Raw genomic sequence first — 21872 nt, 5'->3', positions numbered from 1 at the left:
AGCCGAGTCATGACTCCTCAGGATGCCCAAGGCTGGGAAGAGGATCCACGCAGAGCTGTTTCAGTGCTTTCAGTGTGAATTCAGATTTAAACTGTGAGGGAGCCAATGGCTGTCCCTCCCCAGGGAGTGACCCCAGCAGGCAATGTGCTCTGTCACTCCCTGACAAGCCAGGCCAAGGCAGTGCAGCCCCGGGAAGCAGAGAAGGATGAAGGAGAAACCAATCGAGAAAGGGCTTGGTGTAAACTGCATCAATCCTTCTCTCACATCCCTGGGGAATCCTGTGGCTGCCAGCCTGGCTCTGTCTTTTGCCCATTGCTGACCTTGGAAACACACAGGAGAGGAGGATTTGGGGCTTGAGACAGAGCCCAAGAGGCTTTTACAAGGAGCTGACCTGGGGGCTGCAGCCCCCTCTGTCACTGACTGCTTTGCTCCGGACATCTTCCCACGGCTGCATCCTGGTCACCCATCACCAGCATTGCATTCTCCAGGCATCTCCCTCCCTTGGGGATGGCCTTGGTGGCTGTTCCCGCTTTTTCTGGCTTTGGGGACAGAGACACAACGGGCTGGGGTTGGTGGAGTACATCCCACTGCCTTTCCTGGAGTCCCAGCTGTCCCAGGTGCCAGTGGCACCTTGCTGGCACTCCCAGGCTTGTCCTGCCCATCCATCACACCTGCACGGTGACAATGTAATTTTTATCTCCAGTTGTTTATTTCTCAGACAGAACTACTTGTAAATTCTGAGAAGAATATATATCCCTGCGCATGACAGAGCCAGCACATGGCGATTAATCTGCCCTCTTAAGACCTGAATACAAAAGTGTCCCAATGTCACTCCTAGATGGGGTGTCAAGCCCTGGGGCAGCACTTTGGGGATATGCAGGGACCTGGTGGCAGAACGTGCCCAGGTCCTGGTGACGCTTCCCAAATACTTATTGCACTTCCTACCAGCTCCAGTGGTCCCTGACTGAGATTCCAGCTCTCCAGACTCAGGCTCCAGCTCCTCTTTTTTGGAAGGTTTATGCAAATAGACTTTTTTTCTTTTTTTTTTTTTTTTAATTCCTCGCCGCTGCTGCTCTGCTGTGCCCCAGATAGCAGAAGTGCTGAGGACAGGTGTTTGCGTCAGGTCCTGCGGCACCCGCGTCCCGCCCGGCCGAGGGGAGGAGGCACCGAGGGGATGCCCCGAGGGGGAAAGGGGCAGGGAGCAGCCGGCAGAGGCCAAGGATGGAGAGGGGAATCTCCTTTAATGGCTGCACTGCGCTACTGAGGATGGGCATTGATGGCAGTGCAGGTTTATCCAAGCCCCAAGCATGGCTCTGTCCCCAGGACAGGCTTTGGGGTGTCAGTTTGGGCTCTGCAGCATCCCCCAGCCCCACTGGCAACACCCTCTGTGTGACAAAGCCTCTTATTTACAACGTCCTGCTCGGGAACATCTGGGAAGCGAAGCGCGTCATTTCCAGGGAGAGCAAAAAATGCTGCATATTTCAGTGTCTTTTGAATTTTTTAGGTTTCCCTGAACTGTGCTAATGGGTTGGTGGTGGCGGGGGGGGGAGGTGAGGGCCCAGCCCAGCTCCCGGCCTGCCTTGCTGCTCCTCCGCCGTGCGCGGCCATCACTGCATTGCTGCTCTTAAAATATTCAGCGCTGTTGGCCACAATTTCACAGCGGGTCAAAGCACGCCGAGCCAGCAAGAAGGAGGGAAAGTGTGACAACGAGATTAACCCCGGCCCGGCAGGCCCTGGCCGTGCTCGGCAGGCTGAGCACGATGTGCTGCAGCCACCTCGTCCCAGGGGACCGGCAAAGAGCCCAGAGGGGACACGACACCCAAAATCCCTCTGGTTGCCCAGTCTTGCTGGGTTGGTGGCATCACCTCTGCCAACATGGAGAGCATCCAGAGTCCTGCTGGGAGCACTGAGCATCCCCTCCTTCTCCAAGCTGCTGCAAAGCAGGAGCCTGGTGATGCAGTGGGATGAAGAGCTGAGGATCTCCCCAGTTGTTGGGGATGTTGCTGAAGAGCCCTCAGTGCTTTTCACCCCAAGATGTTGCGGTTCCCAGGCCTTGCACAGCCATCAGTTGGTGCAAACAGTGGAGCAGCAGATTTACAATGCAAAAGAGCAGCTGCTTGAGCCCTGTTTGCTGACAGGGATTTAGTAATCCTGTCGTCAGCCCGGAGTTTGCTCTCGGAGTCCCTGGCTGTGGCTGCCAGGCTTTTCCAAGAAAACTTCTGAGGCTGGGGGAGAGAGGTGGAGCAAAGCACATGGTCTGTGCCCACCATGCAAGGGGGATGCTGGGTGGTGTCTGTGATTCTGTGTGGAGCCTGGGGTGGATAAGGGATGCTGCCACAGGGAGAAGGTGTGTGCCAGGCTCAGTCCTGGGAGCCGCGTGTTCTTCAGAAGCTGGAGACTCCCAGGAACCGCCTCTTGCACACCCTTGGGCTGGGATACCCTGCATGGGCAGGTTGGCTGAGGCTTCCTTTTGTGTCTCCTGCACTTTTCCTTGGATTCTTGGTCGCGTGCCACGACTCCAGAGCTCGCCACCAGCAGCACGGATGGCTGCGCACGCAGGCGCGGTGTCACCTGCAGCAAGTGCTGCAGCTGATGGATGCTCTCCTGGGCTTTTGAGGCCACTGTGGCTGATTTATCAGGGTATCACAGTCATGCCACAGGTCTCCATGGACAAGAGGTGTTGCTGGGTTTGGTGTTGTGGCAAGGAGTTGGCAGCACTGTGACCGTCCTGCTGTCCCAAGCAGTCACCTCCAACCCAAAGCCCTGTGTGACACTTCTATCACTGCCTCATCCCCAGACACACCCACTCATTCCCAAAATCAACTTCCCAAGGGTGCAGGGGTGTGTTGGTGTCTCTGCCAGGCTTGTGGCTGGAGCAGCAGTGCCCTCCTTGAGCCAGCCCTGTGGTCACCCTCCTGCACCCTGTGCTGGTGGCTGGCCAAGCTCTTCTCCCTAATTCTCCTTCATCCCTGTTAATGTACCACCAGATGTTCTCATTATCCATTTAAACATATAATCCTCCCCCGAATCCCACTAAGCTCCTGGCCTCCCCGATACCTCATGGCAGTGCTGCGTTCCACAGGTTAATTATGCATTTTTAATTAATCACCAAGCAGAGAATGACCCATGAATAAGGGATATGAAGATCCTTCAACTGGGAATAGTTGGCAAATTGTCCCCAGGCGGGGCCATGCTGGTGTCGTGGTCTCCTTGAATAAGAAGAGTAGCTCTAAAAATCCCTGGTTTGTGGATCTGACATGACTGGAGGTTGTGACAGAGCTGTGCCTGTGTGGATGGGACCCCTCCTGTGCTTCTTGTCCCCCTCCAAGTGGGGAGGAACCACATCCCCACCAGAGCTGTCTGTGTCCCACCTGGGAGTGATGGAGCAAGCGCAGGGAGGAGGAGGAATGAGGCAGGGAGGGGGAAAAAAAAATCACATGTTGTTTTAAAAAGGCATTTTTGAGTGAATGCTGAATAGGGTTTGGGAAAATTGCCTTAAAGGCCTGTTCTCTGCAGGGACGGAGCTTTTCATGGAGCAGGAGTATTCTGAAACTTAATTGCACATTTGCACGGGCTAGTGTTTTTATTTCTCTCAGGTCTCCGAGGTGGTCTTTGAAGATTGCTGTCTCTCTGTGATGGTTTTCTTTATCTCAAATAAATTCCGCACACCTGCGAGGTGGAGCTGCTTGAAAGAAATTATGTCGGAATTGGCTCTGGATTTAATAAATCTGCAAATGGAACTGGGATGCAGAGAGGCAAGGCGGTTGGTGGGGCTGGCTGCGCCTCCTCCCTGCTCCCCGCCCCTCCTCTCCCTTCCCTTCCCCACCAGCCTGCTCTCAGCCTCCCCATGGGCCAGGAAGAGTGTGGGGCTGAGCAAAGCGAGTCCAGATCCTGCCTTTTCCCCCTGCCAGGAGGAAAAATGCACCCCTCTAATGCCCACCTGGCTGCCTCCTCCAGGAACGTGTCAGGAACCCATCTGTGCTTCCAAAAGCTGTCATTAAGACCCCCAGATCTAAAGATTGAGATGACGGAGATGATGCTACCAGCTGAATGCCCAAGGGGTATTCCCAAGGAATGTCCTCCTTCAAGGAAGTTTGATGCCATTATTACTCTGGCCTCACTTGGGAGCTGTGGTTTGCCCCGGCAGCTCCTCCTGCAGCCGCCCATCTCACGCTGCCACCATTTCTCCTTCTCCAGGAATCAGTCCTGCCTCTCCCCGGCTCACCAGGGGATGTTTAGCCAGCTCTCCATTTTGGAAGCAGCTCGAAGCACAGGGGAGAAAAGCCTGCGGCAGGGCTGTGTGCTGCTGCAGCAGGCAGGCACCAACCCCCGGGCAGCCCGGGCAGCCCTGGCTGTCAGGCAGAGAGGGATGGGCGGCCACGGGAGTACACAGACAGGTTAATGGCAGCCGTGGATGCTGCACAATTGGATTTCACCTCCCCGCTTCTTAAGGCATCAGCAGCTCTCCCTTGCTCAGAAATCCGCCTGTCCCCCTCCTCCCGTGAGCCTCGGGATGAGCTGTCACCCGTGGGAAGCTCACCAAGGGCCACCCCGAACCCTCCCTGCCCTTGCCGGGCTCCCCAGGCACCAGGCTGCCCGCAGAGGCCGTGCCACCTCCTGCGCTGCTCAGGCTGCAGGTGAACAAGGCGCCGGGAGGTTTTATTGCATTGCTGGGTTTTGTTCCACCCTGTTATTGGCCACGATTGAATTTGCTGCCGCGGAGGCAGAGCCGGCGCAGCCGGAGCTCCCTCACTGCTCCACTGGGACCGTGACCTTGTCTGGGTGCCTCCCTCAGCCCTCCCTTGGGCTGGGGAATTGGGAGCTGGGCGTTCCTCTGCCTCCCACCGAGCATCCCGGCGTGGTCCCGCTCCCTGCCTGAGCCAAACCCTCGCTCTGCTCCACTTTGCAGCGTTGACCTTGGAAATGCTTTCAGGGAAAGCATCTGCCTTCCCAGCTCTCTCCTCTCTTTCCTACCTGATTGTGTCCCTCTGTCCTCGTCTCCCTGAGCAGCTGCTGAGGTTTCAGCGCCTCGCCACAGTGCCTGAGCCCCTGTGCAAAGCGTTCCCAAGTTTTAGTCACACTCGCTGGTTCATGGTGTCAGCTGGGAAACAGCATCTCACCTTCCTCCTGCCCTGCTCTTGCACTTACGTAAAAAACACCTCAGTTTTCCTGAAAATGTAGTTTCTTGGCTCGTTTTCTCTTTGCACAGAAAGCTGTGTGGCAGCAGAGCTGGCAACATCCCACCTTTCAGTGCAGGTGGCCTTGGATCAGAGCAATCCTGTGTGGTGGCACCGATGCCACACCAGCACAGGACCAGACCCCAGCCCTTAAAAACGACACAGAGCCATTCCTGGTGCATTGGGAAATGCAGCTGTCAGGGGTCAGTGGGCAGAGCCATCCAGGAAGGCTGTGGAAGCCTCCTTATCTCTGTGTTGACAGCAAGAGCTCTTCTCCCCCACCAGCTGCACCATTGCCTGTGCCCTGTGATTGAATTAGGGGGCTGTACCCACCCCCTCCCCTGTCAGCCCCGTCCCCGCCGCGCCGGGCTCAGGCTGAACTCGAGAGCCATAATTGAATAAGTCTCAGGCAGACAGTGCTCCCATTGCCGTCGGGATCTCTCGCCTCTTCCCTGCCCAGCCGTGTGCTGATTGATGCTCCCAGGTGGTGGCTGGGATTTTGCCTGGGATTTGTGGCGTTTTCCCAGAGCAGGAAGCTTGTGGGGTGAGCTGGGAGCAGGAATGGGGTCAGGCATGGTATTCATGCTTCACTGGGCTGACCCTTTATCTGAGGAGGAAATGGAGATGGGGGGCAGAGGGACCCCATTCCTGGCAGCAGCTGCTGCTCTCAGGCTACCTGGGCACAAGGAGTTAAAAGTTGCAATTAGTGAAGTGCTGACGGTGGGAAGGTGGGGTGGAAGCAAGCGGCACTAAATGAATCCTGAAAGGTTATTCCAATAAGCAGCAGCAGAGTTTCCAGCTGCGCTCACTTTCCTGGGAGCTGGGAGGACAAGGGAAGGGATCCAGGATCAGAGACACCAGGTGGGATGAGGGATGTTGCAGGAGGCTGCTCAGGTGCCAGCAATGCCTGCTGGAGTGGAAAATACAGCAGGGGAATTAAAGCAGGAGGGGGAGAGGCCACCACATCCCAGAGATGCTCTTCCAAGGGCGTGGTGGGTGAGTCCTGCCCGTCCTGTGCCCCCAGTGGCTTTTCCACGTTGTCCAAGCCCTGTCACAGGGTTCACAGGGGGAATTTGGGGGTGATGTGAGCCACGCTGCTGGGGCAGGGAATCCTTGGGGTGTGGAGAGTGGTCTGTGAGGCACAGGGGGGGCTGCAGGGAGGAGCAGCCCGGGGAAGGCGTTGTTGTTCTTCCAGCTGAGCACACAGGAGCAGCCGTGGCCTCTCCCTGCCAGACGTGGCTGTTCCAGCTCTCTGCTGGTGCAACACCACGAGCTATTATTAGACTCCAATTTTCTGTGGGCAGCTCTGAGCTCCCCAGTGCCTCCAGCAGCTCGGCAGATGCCAGGATCTGCTGGCACTGCTGGGGACAAGGGTCCCTGGTGAGTTCAGTGGCAGAGTGACCCCAGCACAGGGACATGGAGAGCTGAGCACCACAGCCTGGTCTGGAGCTGCAGAGCAAAAGGCAATTAGTTGTCTAATGAGAGGTTTGGCTGATGAAGAGGGCACAGAGGCCCTGGAAACTCTCCTTGGGTCGGTGGTAGGTGACAGACATGCTGCCCCAGCAGAGATGTGGTGTACAGGGCTCTGTGCTGCAAAGCACACCTGGATTTCACAGCATCACTCCAAAATGGAACCACTGCATCCCCATCACTGCCATCCTTGTGGGAGCACAAAAGGGTTGTGGCACACCCACAGGACAGCCCATCCCGTGCCAGAGGAGGGCTGGGGCTGGGGTGGCATGGCATCTCCTTGCTCCCACCCTCTCCCAGCCTGGTTTCCAAGCAGGAGTGTTTAAATGCCTTTTATGTTGTGACTCAAATGATGAAAGGCCTGGAAATGGGACTAACAAAGACGAGTTGTACTTCAGAATAAAAAAACCCATGAAAGCAGCAGATGCTGTCATAGGAATAAATTGTATCAACAGCGATCAGATGGGAAGTGAAAAGTCAGAATGGAGTTGTTCTGTCTTTCACGCTTCCAGTGAAAATTTCTGGGTCCATGAATTTAGCCAGAATCAGGTAGGATGAAAGACTTTGTCTGACAAGGCATTTCAAAGGATCTGGGAACCTCCAGAGATGTGGCCACTTGGACAGGGAAGTGGGGCCCCTCGGTTTTAATGAGCATTTCAGTTGCCTTCCTTTATCCTTCTGCCAAGATCTTATTTTTGTTTTCTTTTCTTTTCCCTTAAAACTGCTGATTTCCGCTCTTTGCAATTTGTTTTGACTTTGCAGAACGTGCGTTTGAGCCACACAACACGAGGAGGAGGAGGGTAGAACATCCCCATCACTCCATCCAGCCCAACCCATTGCTTCTCACCATGAAAAACCAAACATCTGTGGCCAGCCCAGATGTTTCGGCTCCACCAACCTCCAGCATCTTCCTGGCCCTGCAGTGATTTCCCATCTCCCCATCTCCCCCTTCCACAGTGACAGGATCCTACACAGGCTGTAATTAATAGAAATTAGACTGTCAGGACCTTGCAGACCCATCCCATAATTACTTGGCCTTGCTGTGTTGGAGGCACAGGAATCGGCTGGCGGGCTCGAGAGCTGCCGGTGATGGGAGCACATCCCGTTATCAAGCTATTTTTATTAAGCTTTTAATGCAGGCATTTGCGTGGTGCTGGGGGATGTGCAGCATCTCCACAAAGTCCACTCCCAGAGGGATGTTCAGGGGGATATTTTGGGATGGAATACCGGCACTGGAGCTAGACAAAGCAGGATATTAGCAGAGCGCCGTGTCCTGACCACGTTCATTGCTTGCGCATTAATTCCCAGCACCCAACTGCTCCAAACATTCAGATTCCAGGGGGTGGCAAAGCCTTGCTTGCTCAGTGCTCAGGTCCCTCACATCCCCACACAGCCCAAGAGCTGTGTGGGAGAGTGACAATGCCCAATATCCAACTGGGCACATGGCATTTCCTACCGGCTCATTAAGCCTCGGAACAGCCCCGGATGCCGGCCAGAGGAGCGGCACAGCTCAGCTCTTCACACTGCTCTGCTTTTATCACTGCCTTTTTCATGAGCTGGTAAAAAGTTCAGTGCAAAGCACAGGAGAGGTCTCTGAAAGGCAGCCGTGCTCGTGACCCAGCATGCTGGCTCCAGTGGGGATGGGGCTTTGCTGGAATCTGCAGTGCTCGCTCGGCTGCTGACCCGCAGGGACGTTCACTTGGAGGGCTCGTGGCATCTCCCTGAGAGGAGACCAAGGGCACAAGGGAAGGTGCTGCTGCCCTTTTTGGGTGTGGGAGAGAGACCTGAGGCTGTGGACTGGGCTCCAAATGACGCCAACACTTCTTTTTTGGCTGGGGGGGGAAGAAAATGTGACAGAGCCGGCGGCTTTGATGCCTGCCCGTCCGTCTCCTTCCCCCCTGCTGCAGGCACAATGGTGTGCTGCTGAATGAGGAAGAAGGTACACGACAGGCTCCAATTTGCCCTCTTCTCCACCAAACACAAGGACATCCAGTAAACCTCAAATGCAGAAAGGCTGAAAAGGGATGATGAAAGAGAGCCCATGTGGCACGGCACAGAATTGGCCTGTGGATCTCGGTGGCACAGGACGCTGCTGGGGCCAGGACCTGAGCAGGATTACAACTTTATAGGACTAATGCCCTCCCTATTAGCCATCCCTGCATGAAACCATCTTTGCCTCCGTGTTGGGTTGCTGTCCATTCCCAGCTCCAGCCAGGTAAAGATCCATCCAGCACATCCCTGCTTTTCCACAGCCTCCAGTTTTTCCATCTCCTGTGGATGTGTGCTGGATGGGGCAGCCAAGCGTGCACTGAGAGCCCGGGCAGCTGTCACTTTGCTCTTCCATCTCATATTTGCTCAGTTTTGGCTGTATTTCTGATCCTAAAGAAACCCTCTGGAGCTCCTGGCCAGCTGCTGGCAGGGAGAGGGGTTGGTGAATCTGCTTTCTCTACACATGAGCTTGTTCAGCGTTTGATACCCGATCTGGCTGGTGCTCAGCTGGGGTGGGTTTTGTCATTTCATCTGCAATTGTTTTGCTGTAAAGCACCTCGAAGGGTTCACTCCCCGGCTGTTTGTTACAAAGGACATCGTTCTTATTACTGCTGTGAATGAACTGCTTTGCATTTCTGTGAATGGGAAGGAAAACTTGTCACCTCAGGACAAAAAGGGAGTGGAAGTATCTGATGATCCCCTGAGACGCCTCAGACAATCCACTAAGCTCAAGTCATCCTCCTGTATTTCTTTCCTCGGGGGCAATTGGAATTATTAGTCCCTTCTCAAGGACCTCGAGATCTCCCTGTCCTTTGGCAAATTCTATCCCAGCTTCACTGCAGGCTGCTGGCAAGTCCTGCCAGAGCCCTGTCCTGTGCTGGGGACCAGCCTGGTGCCTGCTGGGGGTCAGGACAGCAGTGCCATGTCTAGTGAAACCCTTATCCATGCCTGGAATCCTGCTCAGGGTGTTCCCTGGTCCGTGCTGTTCTCTCCTGGAGAAGCAGGAGCATCCTGGTGTGCACTGACCCCTCCAGCCACAGCAGGACCCAAGGGTTTGACTCGTCCATGCACAGAGAGATGTGCCTTTCCCTCCAGCATTCCTGCACTCCAAAAAGGCCCCAGTGGCTTTTGAGATGCCCAGTGGGGTGAGACACAGGGACACAATAAACCCTGCAGCAGACCCAGCAAAAGAGGATGGGCTGTCTCCCCTGATGTCCAGGGACAGACATGTGGGAATGGTTGCACCAAGGGAGGATTAGACTGGAATTAGGAAGCATTTCTTCACTCAGAGGGTGGTCACACCCTGGAACAGGTTTCCTGGAGAGGTGGCTGATGCCCCAAGCCTGTCAGTACTCCAGAGGCATTTGGACAGCGCCCTTAATAACAAGCTTTATCTTTCTGGCAGATGGAGCAGATGATCATTGTAGGTGCCTTCCAACAGAAATATTCTATCCCATGCCATCCCATCCCAATGATCCCATCCCAAAGATCTGTCTCCAGCTGCTGCAAGCAGCAGCCCAGCCTCTGATTTAAACACTCTTCTCCCAAAGCTGAGGTACTGGGGCTGTTCCCTGTGCCTGCAGCCGCAGGACCAGCAGCATCCCACTGCAGTTTTCCACCAAGGGCATCCCTGCCACGGAAGGTGTGCTCAGAACTGGGGTTAAGCAGGGCAGATTATACTGGGGAAACACACTCTACACTCCCTCTGCTTCTGCCTGTGTTAGTGCTGAAAGAAGCATTTAAATTAAACAAGTTTCTATAGCCAAGTTTCAATCCCACAGCCACTTCTACCATTGACCTCCTTTTTTCCCCCTTTTTCTTTAGCTTGAGAGCAGGAGGAGGAGATGCAGACAGAGAGGAGTGCTAATTAAACAGGGAGTTCCACATTAGGGTACAAATCCTCTGGACTAGCACAAACCCTGCCAATTTCTGCATTTATTTATTATTTTTTCAGTACAATTGTAATTTCCAATGGTGCCTCCAGCACCAGGAGAGAGTTCAGGGGCTGCTCTTGGAGAGGATTAGCACGCTGGAAGCATTATTACTTTCCTTCACTGTGAATTCAGGAGTGATTCCCTGACGGCTGCACTCTATATAGAAGTGAATCGGTGCTAATTTGTTTTTGAGGATCACACATCCACCAACATGTGAAAGACAATCCTGCTTCTCGATGTATATTTTGAGCCAGTGCTACAGCAAACAACAGAAAATAAGCAAGCAGAGCAAGCCAGACCTCCCTCGCCCAGAAAGCCAGAGCTGGAAATGAGCGGACTTCCATTGTTTTTTGTCTGTTTGAGTTGGTTCTGCATCTTTCCAGAAGTATTTTGGGGTTTTGGCCCTGCTGCCCATGGCAAGAGAGAGCAGGGGTTTGGGCAGCTCTCACATTGAAAGCCTCAGGGATGCCGTGTTGGACGGGATGTCAGAGAGACTGAGCGTAAAAGGCTCCTTATTTTTTCCTGTTCAATCATCCTCGAGTTTAACTGCAAGAGAGGAATAAATGAACTAATTGAATCTGTAACTATGGAGGGACTGGGCACCTGGCAGGGGGAGCAGCAGCCCCACCACCCATGGCTCCTCTCTCTTTGTTTGTGTGATTCAGAGGGACGTGGTCTGTGGGGAGATATCAGAGCCGGCTGAAATGGAAGACAAAGCTATTGTTTCAAACAGAGTTATTGATTTTTACATTATTACACTATGAAATTTATGGTCTGGTTTCAAACTGCAATAGGAGTTAATGACCACCATCCAGAAACTTCCAGGTGACCTTGGCCTTGACTTTGGTGGGGGAAGGTGAGCAGCTCCAGTTACCAGGTCAGCAAATGTAAATTGAAGTTGCAACATCCTAAAGGACTGGATTTTGGGGTGCTGCTGGCCCTGGGTCTCTGCCCTGAGCTTGAGCTCACAGCAAACCCCAATCTGGTTGACAGCCATGATGGAGTGGGGAAATTGGACCTTCTCAGCTCCAAACAAAAGTTGTTCCTGCTGTAAAGCCACGTTTTGCCCCCAGCCAGAAAGACCATGATGTCCCCAGAGCTCCTGAGCACGGTTCTCCATCCTCAGCTGACCTCCCAGCACAGCTTGGCTGCCCAGGGGTTTGCTCCTTTCAGTCACAGCTGGAGAAATGCAAACCAAGGGGCTCAGGGATGGGTGAGGAGCACCCAGGGAGAGGAGACAACACAGCCCAGAGCAGGAGAAACCCTGTGAGAGGGGAGAGCAGAGGGCAGTGCCCAGAGCAGGCAGCTGCCTGCAAAGGCCACTGCCCATTCCTGATTCCAGCTCTCCCATCTCAGTCACAGGAGGAGGATTTGCTCTCAGAGCGACCAAGAGGATGTTTGTACCCGTTAACACACGAGATACTGGTGACACAGAAGGGTTTGCAAAAGCACTCCCCAGTCTACAGCCTTTTCCTGGCTTTTCTTTAAAAGGTACCTCCTGATGCATCTTTTGGCACCAGTGTCTTCCCAAAGCTTTCCTTAGCACTATTCCTTCCAAATTTCCTTGTATGCTTCTTCCTGTGGGAACAGAGCTTCCACTTGCCAGCCAAGGAAGGCAATTTCCAGCTGCTGGAGAAGGTTTTTTTTCCTTGTAGTGCCATCTCCCTGGAACATCCCCGATGCTGCACCCCGAGCTAAAGTCGTGTGAAGCCAGTAGCCTCCAAGCTCATCTTCTGCCTCGGAGGTCATAATTGCCATTAAATCACAGCTTGCCTAACCAAATTATGCAAAACCGAAATTATCTCCAATGATTTTTATGTTGCTGAAATGTTCCAGAACTGCCGGGGTGATGACTGGGGGATTGGGAGCAGCTGTCACTCCATCAGAAACCATAACTCCAAACAGCTGGGATCTGTCAGTTATTTATGACACCGGTCGCAAAAAAAAAAAAATAAAAAAAAAAAAATGATGAAGGTGGATGTGTGGCTGCCACTCTCTGGCTGAAAAGCAGCTCGTGTAGAAAGCAAAGCCTCGTGTGTGCTGGTGCTGGGAGCTGCAGCTGATGTTTTGGGAGCAATCCCAGTGAGGATGCTCCTGCTGCAGGACTGTGGGGCAGCACCTAAGGGGCTTTGCACAGAGGCTGAAAGGGAGCTGCTGCTCGCTGGGGAATTTGGGCTTTGTGACAGTCAGCATGGGCATGTTTATTTTATCCTCTGTGTTGCAAAAAAAAAAAAAAAAAAAAAAAAGAATAAGAGGAAATAAACCCTGCAGCTGCTAAGCAGGGTCTGACACTGCTTTGTCGAACCATCCCAGATCCTGAGTTTGGCTCTTGGCTCGTGCCCAGTTGCTTTTGCTACTCTGTCCTTGCCTTTCATCGTCCTTCACTTAGCTGATGGAATTGTGAGCGTTTGAGGCTGCTTTTTCTCCCTAAACAACAGTTTCTCTCTATGTGAACATCCAATTCTGAGGTCGTTCCCAAGTTTCAAAGTGTACTTTCCCCCCGGGGGTTGCAGTCATGTCTTTGTGCACCAGCTTGTTAGGGGTGGATTTTGAAAAATCCTTTGATAGATCCAGGGTGGGAACAGGAGAGGAAAATCTCTGTGTAGAGCTCAGTGAGGTGCTGGTGTTAGAGCAGGTGTGAGTTTGGCCTCAAAAGAGGGTGAGTGATGAGGAAGCTTCTCCCTTTTTGATAATCCCGCCTGTGAGCAGATGCTTTGTCCCCACTTGTAGCGCACTCTGGTTAAGTATTATTATTTATATTATGTAGTAGCTATACATAGTGTTTTATGGCAGCAAAGATACATAAATCAGCAACCAGAAGACGAGGGCTTTGCTCTAAAGAGCTTATAAATCTAACAGCTTGAGCAGCCCTGGTAATGGACACAGTAAGCAGGCAGTCAAGTTGCATGTAGACATGAGCTAAGATGGGTCTCCCAAAGCAGATGGTGGGTTTAGGAGAGATTTGGAAGAGAAGCAACCTGCTCCACCCTCGAGAGCGGATTCTCCTGCTGGAGAATTAGGCAGGCTCTGACCCACATAAGCTTGTCCGGGTGGAGAGGTGAAAATATCCATCAGAGAGAAGCAGCTCGCCAAGAGGGGGTGCTGGGGTTTGTGGCAGGGCTGCCTTTTGGGGTCGTCCTGCAGGGCAAGGATCCCCCCATCCTTGTCCTAAGTGATGTCTTGGCCTCGAGTCTGAGCCTCCTAATGAAAGCAAGTGGCATCGTGTTCTAAAGAAGCCGAGTCCCTGCCTGGCTCAGAGGTACAGCAAAGTGTTCTAAACCTTAAAAAGCAAGAAAACTGCCAGGGCAGGTACACCTGGCTCTCTGGAGCAAGTGGCACTGCAGAGTCAAGAGTCCCCGCCGTGGTGGCAGAGAAGTGCTGCAACCCTTCAAACCATCTGTCTTTGATCCTGGGTATCAAACCAGGGGTTTTTGTTGGTTTTTTTTCAAATTTCTTCCTGTGCTGGCACCGGCCTGGGAGGAACCTGGTCTGGGCTGCAGAGAGATGTGCAGTGTCTGGCTGATCATGCTGGCTCCGGGTGTCTGCATTCTTCTGGCTGCCTTCAGCTCCTGCACAAATTGAGGCTTCACGCTAAATGCATTACACTGTATAACAATTAATCCCGTGCTACATATAGAAAGTCCTTACTCATCAATAATGCATGTGGGAGGAGTGATTTTCACTCTCAGTAATAAGGCTAAGACAATGGAAACAAGCAGGTAATGGAGAACATTTATAAAGATGTTAATCTAATAATGAGTCTAATGCTGTTAAAAGTAAGACTGCAAACTGGACGCATCCAAAGATAAATTATTTCAAGCATTCATTAACTGATGCCTAATTAATGCCCAATTAGAGGGATGTTACAAGGGAAATGGTTTGGACAGTCAGACGAATTCATTCCAATCACTGAAACCTCAGTCAGGAGCAGGAGGCAGCAGAAGGACTTGGCGAGAGAGGCTGGGGTGACACAGCATGTCAGTGGGAGAAAGGCAGGAGATAAACACCCCTTCGCTGGTTTTATCCATGTCAGCAGGGATTTGGTTTTACTCACTTCACCAGCAGGTTCCTGGAGGATTTTTCTGTGCTGCTTTTGAAGCTCTCCCTCGCCGGTGAGCTCCGACATGGGTTGGTGACCCTCCGTGTGCCTCACAACCTTTACAAGATGAAGTTGAAAGGGCTGAGTCAGGAATAACAAGTTAGACAGGGTCAAACTCTCAGGAGAGCTGGGCTGGGGCCTCTCAGGGGGCTCCCATGGTGTTTTGCAGTCTGGGAAGCCCAGTGAGACCCAAGAGCTCCTGGCTGTCAAGCCTCAGTGGGATTTGGCAGCTGTATATCCCAGTGCTGGTGTTACCAGCCTCAGGAGCTCCGTGGCTCCATGACCTCTTTGGTTTTTGGGGGATCTCATTCCCAGATCTAAACTGGGAGCAGTCCCAGAGCAGCAGCTTCTCACAGCACTAAGCAGTCAGCAGGTTTTACAGGCTTGGAGGGAAGGCCTCCTTGATGAGACCACAGGCCTTGTGGGAGTCCAGACCTTCGTGGAATCACAGATTGCTTTGAGTTGGAAGGGACCTCAAAGAACATCTAGGGCAGGGACACCTTCCACAAGGACCAAGCTGCTCCAAGACCCATCCAACCTGGCCTTGGACACTTCCAGGGATGGGGCAACCACAGTTTTTCTGGGCAGCCTGTGCCAGGGCCTCACCACCCTGGCAAGGAAAATTCCTTCATTATACCTAATGTAAACCTACTCTCTATCCAAGTCCTGTTCACCCTTTTTTTCTAAGTATCCATCCTTCTGTTTCCCCATTCTCCTTACTCCCAAGCTGCAAGGAGGAAAAAGACATCCCTGTCTTTTCTTCCCACCATCCTATTCTCAGGAAGCTGAGAACCAGTAACAACCCCAGCCTATCCTCACCGCCATCCCTGGCTGCAGGAATCCCATCTCTCTCTCCATAGGAGCTCCAGCCATCAACTCAGAGCCGCCTGTTAATTAAAGAGATGAACTCAGTTCCCTCTGACCTTTACCTCCGGAGTTATCCCCGCAGGCAGCGAGCTGTTAAACGCTTCGTTCCCTTTCTGCAGGAACCTCTACCTTGGCCATGCTCCAGGGAGGCCTGGGCTGCCTTGGTCCATCACCATGCATTGCTAACAGCCTCCTGTCATCACCATCCCTACACGTGAAATCCTGTACGCTCCCAGATCCCTGCCCAGCTCCACCTCCCGTCAGTAATCCCGTTAGCCTGGCAACTGTCGTGTCACGGAAGAGCGCATAAAACTGTTGTTTGGAAGCAATATGTAATCTTCCAACCTGCTGCGTGTAGCTGGGAGATGGTTTATTGATTCAGACCCTTGTGATTTGGTATTTGCAATAACAGACTCTGCATGTGGGAGATCGTCACAGCACTTGTGCCTGGCAGGATTTTACTAATAAACATCAGACCTACGGAAGGCGCCGTGCTCCGGTGTCACCGAGGTAAGACGGGGGACGTGGAGTTGTCCCACCTTGGTGGAGCCACATCCTCGAGTTAAAAAACCCAGCAGAACATATCTGCAAACACTGCTTTATCTCTCCCATTGTAGGATAATCACAATATCCTCAGGACACCGCTGTTTCCCGGGCTGTGAGTGGCAGCCAGGGCTCCCGTTTTGGCAGGGAGCTCTGGGTAGTCAGCACGACGCTCCCACCAGCGCAGCCCCTCGCTCATCGTGCAGAGGCACGACAGCAAAGCCAAAATGCTACGGCAGTGACTTGGAGAATGTTCCTTTTCCTACACAGCCGTAGGAGTTGTCGCGAATTCAGCGTTCCCGACTCACCAGCCCTTTTTGGCAGTGGCGCAGGGATGAGACATCCCTCCTGGTAGCCCGTGCCTCGTTTCTGAAGGGCAGTGCCTGGAAGTCATCCCCCTCATTCCCATTCCCAGGCAAAGCTCCATCCCATGCTTTGGGCAGCGATGCTATTTTTTTCCCTATTAACCGCCCAGTCAGCGATGACTGGCTCTTACTGGTGATTTATGGAGAGTCTGAATAACCCAGTTTATCTAAAAAATGTGGCAACTTTGCCTTGAAAGGGTGGGTCTAGATGGACGGGTCACCTGCTGTTAACTAAACGGCAATAGATCTCCATACCAGGGAAAAGGCAACAGCAGCCATGCAGTTATATTTCAAACACAATTAATAAGAAAACAGTGAGGTTTTTGTGCCTCCAACTCATATTAGGCTGTAGGCACTGAAAAGAAGGATTGTAAAAGCCCAAGGGGTCCTGGCTCTTGGACTAGCTGGTGATAACGACGTGGAGTAATTAGAGATGAACTCCACTTCCACTCTCGTTTTTCAGATTAGTACAAGCTGAGTAGGACTCGTGGGCAGGATGGCACCGGCAGCTGTGCGCTGCTCCGCTGTTACTCCTTTTGCCTGCAAAGTCCAGAGGCAGAATTCATTAGACATGAGCAAATTTTGCGTGTAAGAGGAAAAAGCCAAATCTAGGAGGAAAATCTGAATGAGAAATGACAAGTCTAGTGCAATGAGTCTGAAAAGCCACTCGGCGCAGAAGGAATAGCCTGAAAGCAAGCCTGGTGCGAGGAGTGGGAGCGAGACGGGAGCGGGGCGGCGAAACCCGAGCTCTGAGGAGCTGAGCAGAGGGAGGGGACGGTTCTGCCTCGTTCTCTGCTTCTCTGCTGCGAGAAAGCCCCAGTCACAGGCACATCCTGTAGCATTAGATGCAATATGCTTTGCCACAGGACATCCATTTAAAAATATGTCTGAGCATCCCACTTCCAAACGGAGTTTTCGGCTCAGCCTTTTCCACCAACTGCTGACAACATATTTCCCTGTAAATCGCTCGGGTTTCGGGGTGGATGGTGGTGTCTAACAACTGTAGTGAAAGGAGACGGTGGGGATGGGTCTGTGCCTTTGCGGGGAGTGGGATGCACTGCACACGTGTAATTTTAGGTGGTTCGCTGGGAATTGCTGAGTCTCTGCAGCTTTTCCTCTCCGACATGTGCAGGCGATTTAACAGATGCATTTCGAGAGGAGTGGGGACACCTGCGAGGGTTTGAGTTCCCCCTGTTTGCTCTCACACCGCGGCGTTTCCTTGCCTGCGGGCAAAGGGGCTCCGCTGCCTGCTCTGGCAGCGTGAATTCTCACCGAGAAAGTTTCTGCTGCCTGTTCCGGGCTGGGAACACAACCAGGCGCCTGTTGCAGGCAGGGAGAGGAGGCAGGGAGTACTCCATACATCACGTTTTAGCTGCCGTGGGTGATGAGCCTACTCATCACAGCCGCGTGGGTAATTCATGAGCAGAGAGGAGGGCTGAGCTAATTGGGGGCGTTTTTCACCCGGAATAGTCTCCGCAGCAGCGATGGGTGGGCGGGAGGTGCCCGGTTCCCGCTGACGCCGCTCTCCCCTCTCTCCGCACAGGGGGGTTTGCGGAGCTGCTGCTGGTGCTGCTGGGGCTGAAGGTGCCCGGTGCCCTGGGCTGCCCCACCGACTGCGTGTGCTACCCCTCCCCGATGACTGTCAGCTGCCAGGCTCACAACTTCGTCACCATCCCCGAGGGCATCCCCGAGGACAGCGAGAGGATCTTCCTCCAGAACAACCAGATCACCTTGCTGCTGCGGGGCCACTTCAGCCCTTCCATGGTCACCCTCTGGATCTACTCCAACAACATCACCTTCATCGACCCCAACACCTTCGACGGGTTCATCAACCTGGAAGAGCTGGACCTGGGGGACAACCGCTACCTAAGGGCTTTAGCTGCAGACACTTTCCAAGGGCTGGTGAAACTCCATGCCTTGTATCTGTACAAGTGCGGGCTGAGCTCTCTCCCCAGCGGGATTTTTGGTGGCCTCCACAACCTGCAATACCTTTACCTGCAAGACAACCACATTGAGTTCCTTCAGGATGATATTTTTGTTGACTTGGTTAACCTCAGCCATCTTTTTCTCCATGGAAACAAGCTCTGGAGCCTCCATCAGAACACATTCAGGGGACTAATAAACCTGGATCGGCTGCTCATCCATCAAAATCAGCTGCAGTGGATTCATAGGCGGGCTTTTCATGACCTCCGAAGATTGACCACCCTTTTCCTGTTCAATAACAGCCTCTCGGAGCTGCAGGGGGACTGCCTGGCCCACCTGGGAGCCCTGGAGTTTCTCAGGCTGAATGGGAACCCGTGGAGCTGCGACTGCAAAGCCCGTTCCCTCTGGGAATGGCTGCACAGGTTCAGAGGCTCCAGCTCCAGCGTCATCTGCGAGTCCCCCGAGCAGATGCACGGCAAGGACCTCAAGGTGCTAAGAGCAGAAGACTTTAGGAACTGTTCAGGGTCCGAGTCGCTCCACCAGATGAAAACACACACCTTCTCTACGGCGGACAGAGGAGCCTCCAAATCCCACCACCCTCACCACTCCTCCAAGGAGAAGGGGAAGGAGCGAGGGGCTGAGAACAGTTTGCACAGCAACCAGCCCGCCGGCCCGCCGGGCTCCCGGCCAGGCTACCGCAAACCCGGCAAGAACTGCACCAGCCACAAAAGCCGCAACCGAACCTCCAAACCGGTGTCCTTGGGGAAAAACGGGCAGGAGTTCCCGGACTATGTGCCTGATTATCAGCACAAATACAGCTTCGGGGCCATGCCCACGCTGTCCCCCAAGCGCAAGGGTAAGTGCACCCGGCGGACGCCCATCCGCCCGCCCAGCGGGGTCCAGCAGGCGGCCGGCTGCCCAGGGCTCAGGGCGTCGCTCCTGGTTTTCCTGGTGGTGTTGGCGGCCGTCATCCGCTGAGCCCCGCCAGCCCCGGCCGCGGACGGAGCGGAGCTGTACTGCCACCAATCTACAAAGGACCAGAGTTTCTTTTCTTCTTGTTTTTTTGTACATGGCTCAGCGTTGGCCTGGCGAAGGGAAGAACGTTGTCTCGGCTTCCTGCGAGGGTTGTCTCCGTGCCCGGCCGGACTGTGCCGAGCGCAGCGGGAGCAGATTAAAAGGCATTATCACACCTTGTCACAAACAGCCTAACCGAGCACCTACGACAATAACAACAAAAAAGCCAACCTTACAAAAAGCAGATAACAGGGGTGGTAACCAATTCGTCGGTGACAGCACCCAGATAAATGGACTGTATCCATGCTCTTGTGAAATCCCATTCGTTTGAGAGCGCTCCGAACGACCCCTCCAATTACCGAAAGGAACATAATTGCTGTAAAAACCATCACCGATTAAGCCTACACTGTTTCTCTCTGAAAGTGAGTGCAAGGACACTGATGCCGATGTAATAAGGACATTTGGTTCTCCCACGTTTTAGCCCTTTTGGCTCCAAACCCAGAGGCCAAAGTTGGCTGGGAATCTCTTAGAAGACAATCTCAAAACCCCTGAATATCTCAGGCATTACAGCAGAACAGGGCTTGCCTGCTGGGCTTGGAGTAGCCAACAACCAAAGGAAAGACTGATTAGAGGCGGAATTAAACAGAAAAAAAAAAACCCAACCCCAACAAACCTAACACATAAAGAAATGAGGTACCTGCAGGAGGTGTGTTTTTTGTAACCATGTTCACACATCTGAGAAAAACACCCCAACAATTGCACAGGCTCCCCCTCTTCCCCTCAATTATCCATATGTATGTCTTACAATGTTTATAAACTATATGGAAACTGTATCTTCAGAACTAAGGATTGTATTATTGAATTTATAGCAGACCAGTATATGATTTTTTTTTCCTTGAGAAAACAAACCGGCAGCAGTGCCTACAGATGCTGAAAGCCATCGGGCGGGCTCAGTACACACGGGGGAACCACAACGGACCAATGTTCTCAGCAATTCAGAGCACTAAACTTTGGGAAGGGGTTGAGGGGGTGGCTGTGTGCGATGCAGCAAAGTCCATACCCAGAGAGCCAGAATTCACCCTTACATCCTAATTTGTAACTGGCAGGGGGGAGAGAGAGAGATTAATTAGCCCAAATAAATAGAGCCATAGAGCTCTGTCTCCGGAGAGCACTCGAGGCCCCGGGGAGGACAGGGGCTGGTTTTGGGGCTGGAGGCAGAGAGAGGCTTCCCAGCCGTGGCAGTGGCGTGAGGACCTTTATAGCTGGACTAAGGTTTTCACTGGGGCAGCAAGGAGCAGCTCCCAGGCTGCAGACAGACCTGACAGAGTCAGGAGGGGTTTTGTTTCTTAAAAGGAACAGATTCTGGAAGAGTCAGAGTAGGGGGAAGCGACAGCTTGTAGAGGACCGGCGAGAAGCGCGGTGCCCGAGGTTCCTGGTCCATGGCAGGAGGGGGAAATCCGTGGTCCAAGAGAGCTGTACAAAGGGGGTTGTGGGGAGGTGGAGGAGAGGGAGCAGGGCATCCTGTTCCCTTCATCTTGGGTTAAACCATGTGCTGGAGGGATGTGTTTGCTGGTCGGGGGCATGGCAGAGCCGGCAGCTCCACCGACGGCAGCCCGTGGGCTCGGGGAGGTGCTGCCCAGATTCTGCTGTTGGTGTGAATTCCCTGTCAGCGTGGATGTGTGAGACCAAACAGACACTGAAGTTAATGAAACAAGGGAAATAAAAGTGATCTTGGACAAGAAAAAGCTTCTGTTCTTTCCATAACCATATTTCAGTGGTGGTGTTTCGAGCCTGTGGCTCAGGTGGGGGGCTGGAAATACCGAAAAAAACAGCTGCAGTTTTCCATCAGACACACAATTAGCTCCAGGAAGGATGGGCTAGCTGGGGAAATCTGCTCTCCCAACCACTGTGGGGAAGGGGAGAGGGTATTTACACAGTGACAGATCCCTTGGAGGTATCTGGAAATGGAAAGGGAAACTCTCACTGAAAAGAGAAGCAGAAAATTCCCCGATGCACTTGTGTTTACGAGCAGCTGGATGCTGAGAGTGGGAAGCTGGAGGGGCATGGCCTCCTCTGTCCATCTTGCAAGCAAGGAAAGCCAGAGGCTTGGATGCTTCTCTTTTAGCCACACTTCTTGGGGAATAGCAAGAGTAATTCTGGGAGGAGGAAGGAAGAGGTTACTTCATCAAGCCCTCTGCCTTCCAGCTCCTACCCAAACTTTTCTGTCTACAGGGCTCTAAAGCTCCACTAAAGGGATGTCCAATGCAGCCAGAACAAATAATCCGTGGTCTGAAATAGCTCCCTCATGTCCTACTCTCTATAACCAATAGCAACTGAATGAGTCTGGCACTGTCCCTCAGAAGTGGAGCATGTTGTTATGTTGGTTATTTCGTTTCATACTCTGGAAATCAAAGCTCTCTGTGGGAGAATGAAGAAGAGAAGCACTTTATTAATTTTTTTTTAAGTCTGTGTGTAACTCCTGTAATATAGG

At 52.9% G+C, this 21872-nt stretch overlaps 1 protein-coding gene across 1 annotated transcript in view; it reads left to right on the top strand.

Annotated features, from left to right (window-relative positions):
* Positions 1-21120, top strand: part of RTN4RL1 (reticulon 4 receptor like 1) — a 29159-nt gene extending 8039 nt beyond the window's left edge. The window contains exon 2 of the mRNA XM_030962676.1: positions 17988-21120. Coding sequence (XP_030818536.1) covers positions 17988-19345 — 1358 coding nt within the window. The 3' untranslated portion in view covers positions 19346-21120. The remainder of the gene's footprint in view (positions 1-17987) is intronic.
* The last annotated feature ends 752 nt before the right edge of the window (positions 21121-21872 follow it).

Source organism: Camarhynchus parvulus, chromosome 19 (assembly GCF_901933205.1).
Source record: "Camarhynchus parvulus chromosome 19, STF_HiC, whole genome shotgun sequence".
NCBI lineage: Eukaryota > Metazoa > Chordata > Aves > Passeriformes > Thraupidae > Camarhynchus > Camarhynchus parvulus.
The sequence above is the reverse complement of the archived record's forward strand: the minus strand, read 5'-3'. Positions and strand labels throughout refer to the sequence as shown.